Source organism: Gossypium hirsutum, chromosome A04 (genome assembly GCF_007990345.1).
Source record: "Gossypium hirsutum isolate 1008001.06 chromosome A04, Gossypium_hirsutum_v2.1, whole genome shotgun sequence".
NCBI classification, from domain to species: domain Eukaryota; kingdom Viridiplantae; phylum Streptophyta; class Magnoliopsida; order Malvales; family Malvaceae; genus Gossypium; species Gossypium hirsutum.
Window position 1 is genome coordinate 10,102,413 of NC_053427.1, and position 5,475 is coordinate 10,107,887.

The window sequence follows — 5,475 nt, forward strand, 5'->3', positions numbered from 1 at the left end:
ATTTTTTAATTTTTTTTTTGTTTGTTTGCAATGTGCTTGCAATAATGAAAGAACATAAAGCCACAGGTGAATTTAGGGGAATGACCCCTAAAATGAAAAATTTTCCATCTTATATTACTCTGGAGAAACAAGACATGTCTAATTTTTTTTATTGAAAATCATGCATGAAACTTTGCTAATAACTAGAATACACGCAAAATATTGTGGATCCATTGCTAATTCTTTCTCCTTCCATTTCGATGGATCCTCCTTCTCATTCTCCTTTTTGGGTTTCGCTTGATCATTTTCACTAGCCAACGAGGTCTCCCAGTTGTGAAAACTATGCATCCCATGCTCAAACCTAGCACTAGTCCACTTCCATAACCCATTGCTGCAATTTTCCAAATAAGTGCTATTTCAGATTCATCACCAACTGTTGATGGAGGTGACTTTGGTTCCTGGTCGTTGCCACATGTCTTTGACAATGGGAATCCACATAGCCCGGAGTTACCGACGTAGGAATCGTTTGGGAAAGTATCGAAGTGATTAGCTAATGGTATAGTCCCTTCAAGATTGTTATGAGAAAGATTCAATACTCCGAGAAATGTCAAGTTGGTTAATTGCATTGGAATTCTTCCTTGAAGCTTGTTTGATGAGAGATCCAATGATTCAAGTGCTGCCAATTTTCCAAGTGATGGTGGGATATTACCTGCTAAGCTATTGTGCGAAAAGTTGAGCACTATGAGTGACTTAAGTTCTCCAACTTCTTTAGGAATCGACCCCTTGAAATGGTTGCTTGAAAAATCAATAACTGTGAATGAAACTAAAATTCTCTCAAGTTTGAAATCCGACCCTTTCGTTGTTACAATTACAGAGTCTCGATAATAGTTTCCTCCAATGTACACTGGATCACTTTCGCTTACCTGAATATCTTTCATTGATTTTAAATTTTCAAATAGCTCAGGTGGGATGTGACCAGTGAACTCATTTCGAGAGAGATCAATCATTTGAAGGCTGCTAAAGGAAAATGTTCCATTGAAATTTGGTATGTCACCGTGGAATCTATTAGATCGAAGGACAAGAACTTTCAGATTAGGAAGCGTACCTAACCAATAAGGAAATGTATCATTTATGTTGTTGTTGCCCAAATCTAAAACTTCCAAACTGTAGCAGTTCGTTAATGACTGTGGAATTGATCCTTCAAGTTGGTTACCATTCAGATTAACTGTTCTCAAAACAGTCACTGAAGGTTGGTCTCTAAAAGACCGAAAGCAATCTGGAATAGTTCCACTCAACTTGTTCTTAGACAAGTCAAGTACAGAAAGAAAACTCAAATTGCAAATCCTGGAAGAGATTTCTCCTCCTAACTCATTGTTTGAGATTAAGTAATAACTCAATTCCTGTGGTGGAGTTGGAAGTAGTCCTTGAAGTGAATTGGAGCGAAGGTCCAGAATATACAGATGCTTCCCTGGAATTTGCTCAACGCTAGTCAAGAAGTTCATAGAAAGGTTCAAAGTGCTCAAGTCCTCCCATCCTTCGCCTTCCCATTTTGTAATAGAACCATGAATTTGATTATTAGAAAGATCTAAAACTTTCAAGTGCTTGGATGCATTCAAGAAGCTGGGGAAACGTTGCATGTTGCAAGAAGAGAAATGGAACTCAATTATCATGGGTAGGGTAGAATTGACATCATTACTACACCTAGTTAATGATAGTAAGTTGTTAAATGAAAGATCAAGCGACCTTAGATTCCTAAGCTTCACAAGCATGCATGACTTGATATTCCCACTCAAGTTATTAGATGAAAAGTCAAGAGAAGTAAGGTTGAGGAGGACAAGATTAGGCTCTTGGATTGGGTCAATGGGACCATTAAGTTTGTTAGAGTGGAGGTCTAGATACTCCAAAGATGGTAGACTAAACAACCAGCCTGGTACTCTACCTCTAAGCAAGTTTGCATATAAGTGGAGTTCTCGTAGATACGAAAGTCCACTTATGTTGTTGGGAAGGGTACCCCGAAGGAAATTGGAAGAGAAGTCCATGAAAGTAAGGCTAGTGAGGTTAAATGCTGATGATGGGAAGACACCACTGAAATTGTTAGAGGAAAAATCCATGGAACTTAGATAGTTTAAGTTCCCAAAAACATCTGGAATTTGCCCTTGGAACATGTTGTTTGAGATATCCAAGAAGGTGAGTTTTGTGAGGTTTCCAAGTGCTGAAGGGATTGACCCCATAAAAACACAACTAGAAAGGCTAAGTGCTTTCAAGTGTTTAAGATTACCAATTGAGGCGGGTAACCCTTTTGGAAACCTTGTCCCTGAAACATCCAACAAACTAAGGGGACTGCTCCAATTTGTTTCTGGTAGATAACCAATGAGATTTGGATTATGTCTTAAAATGATGTTTTGAAGGAATGGAAGATGGAAAAGTTGGGCGGGGAAATTTCCTTGCAAATCACAGTAAGAAAGACTTAGATGCTTCAATGAGACAGTGAAGTTAAGGAAAGAATAAGGTACAACCAGAGACAAACTCATACGGTCAAGGACGATATTTTCTAATTTTGTAAGGTTGTGGACAAGCATGTTAAAATCATGGTCCCTAAACAAAAGATAATTCTGACCGAGATCAAGCGAAACTAGTTCTGACAAAAGAGAGATTTCATGTGGGACAAAACCAGTGAGTGCAGTGTCAGAGAGATTGAGATAAGTTAGACTCCTCAACTTGCCAAACTCAGATGGGACTTCAGAGTTGCCAAAATAATTACCGGCAAGGTTGAGCCATCGAAGGATTTGAAGCGAGAAGAGGGAACTGTTTGATTGGATAGAACCAATTAGTCCACTACAACTGAGATCAAGGCCGATCACATTGCCTTTCCTGTTATCACACACCACACCCTCCCATTTGCAACAGTCAGTATCTTTATCCCAAGAATCCGTCTTATGAACAGAAACAATGTGATAATCTTGTGAACAATTACTAATGGAAAGGGAAAAGTTGCTCTTGAATTGCAGCAATGCAGAACTCTGTTCGGGACGACATAAATGTGTTGGAGGAAGAGACAAAGAAAGGGATAGCAATGAAGAGCTGAAGAAGCCCAAAAGCAAGCATAGGATTAAATATAACATCTTTCTCTTATGAACTCAATAGAAAAAAGATGAACAAAGAATTTGGTTGTGTAGTTGCTTATATAAGTTTCCAATGGAAACAATTCCACTACCAATTTATGCCATTCGTCAATTCATTTAGTACTTTTTTTTTTTTACACATCCAGCAATGGCCGGACATCTATACTTATTAACAGCAACCCATGGTTGTATTGACTCCATATGGCATTATCACTCATAAGGTTTCCTTAAAATAAGTTAATTTAGTATAAATGGCGCCAAAAGCACTGGTCAAAGGTAATTAAGAAGAATAATATTAATGCATATCTTCATTTGATTCATATATTCTAACCAAACAATTAGGCCTAATGTTGAAATAGATGAAACAGTTACCATTGTTGGCATTTAAACATTTGTTCCATTTTACTTTGTTATAATCAACATAATTAACTTCGAATCAAGTCGTTGATCATCTTCCGCAATGTGCCTTGCAATATGGTTTCAGCGGTTGAAGTGTCGGTACATTTTTTTCATGTATTGATTTATAATATGTATAAAAATACAAGTTTAGAATTTTTTTTGAATTCATAAGAATGTTTTTTATTTTCAATATATTATTAAATTCACATTTTAAAATGTTGTGATAATTATATATTTAAAAATAATTATAATTTAATCGAAATTGCGGTAATTATTATATATTTAAAAATACTAAAATTTAAATTGCAATTATTAGTTAAAATATAGAGTATAGTCACTTTTGTCTGCCTCAGGTTACATTTTAGTCACTTACGTTATTATTTTATTACAAAATGGTCATTTTTGTTACGTTATTTTTGCACTCAATTTTGATTGTAATTCATGCTTGAACCCTCCATTGAATCGATCATTTATTCTTCCATTTTGAATAAAAAATCCAATCGATTGATGGAGCACTCAATTTGATTTCTATTGTTTCAATTCAACAAAGATGACTATAAAAATAGATGGTTTTTTCAGTCAAAATGGAAATAAAAACTAAAAGAAAAAGGTGACCAAGGGTTCTTTATTTCTAGCTATTTCAATGATTTATATGATGCATTTAGGGCTTAGATTGGTTTTGATTATTTTGGGAAACCAATTTAATATTTTCCTTTAATTAATTTCGAAAATTCAATTAATTAAACTTATTTAATTAAAAAATCAATTAATTTACTTGGCTAAACATCCACGTTGGCATTTAAAACTCATTTTAACTATCATTTGAAAGGTAACAGATCTTAACAGTAAAGTGACCATTTCGTAACAAAACGATAACGCATGTGACTAAAACGTAACATTTCAAACATAAGTAACTAAAATGTAATCTGAGACAAACAAAAGTGACCATTTTGATAATTTACCCTAAAAAATATTGTGCTAATTTTAAAACAAAGTTATTACTTGAATAAAACTCTAACACCACATTTGGTTGGGGGGAAATGGAATAGGGTTGTAATGGAATAGAGCTATAATGAGTAATTCAATTATTTAGCTAAATAGGATTGAATGGAAAAACTATTGTAATGGTTTCTCTTCTTCTTTAAACCAGTATCTCCACTTTCGACATAATGGTTCCTCGTCTTCTTCAGAACACCCAATGGTGCCTTGAGCTTAAATGGCCAAAAGAAATGGTTGGCTTCCTTGAAATGAGGTCCCACTATCATTATCTCATGGATGAGATCTTCGACACAAGTGTTGTCGAACTTGCCTATTGCCTAAAAACAACAATTCTCGATAAAAGCATGATTACTGTCTTTGTTTTTGTTAAAATACTCGTATATGGCACAAACACAAATATGGATACAAGGATATGTGAGTACCCTTTAGCATAAAATATAGAGGGAAAAGTTGTGATAGTTACCATTTAAATTAAAATTATTAATTAAAAAATTTTGTTGTTAATTTTATTGATTTAAAATATAATGATTTTACTTGTATGATTAGTGAGAGAGTTTTATTTAAAAGAGGATTATTCGAGAGTTTTGTATTTTCACTTTTGTGTTATTTATTTTCTACCTTTATGTATGGCCGAGTGAGAGAGAGTTCATGTTAAGTGTACTTGAGTGAAGTTATAATTATTCAAGAATTAAGATAGATTGAGTTAAAATCTTTATTTGTATAGCGAGAAGCTTTTTATAAGTAACTAGGTAAGACACCAAAAATATAGGTTAAATCTGAATTTTATTAACAAGTCTTTTGTACTCTCTATTCTTGTATCCCAAACCATGATAAAAGTGTGCGCACTTCACTTACATTTTTTTTTTAAAAAAAACTATATGCTTTATTTCAATCATTTATATATATAAATATTTAAATTACACCATTTTTCCTAAGTTGGTATTTTTTTTTTGTTACTAGTGATACCCAAACTAAT

General features: G+C 34.0%; 1 protein-coding gene across 1 annotated transcript; it reads right to left on the bottom strand.

Annotated features, from left to right (window-relative positions):
* Window positions 1-215: 215 nt before the first annotated feature.
* Window positions 216-3,101, bottom strand: LOC107948005 (receptor-like protein 6). The gene has a single exon (XM_016882493.1). The coding sequence runs from the start codon at window positions 3,099-3,101 to the stop codon at window positions 216-218; it is 2,886 nt and encodes a 961-aa protein (XP_016737982.1).
* Window positions 3,102-5,475: the final 2,374 nt, after the last annotated feature.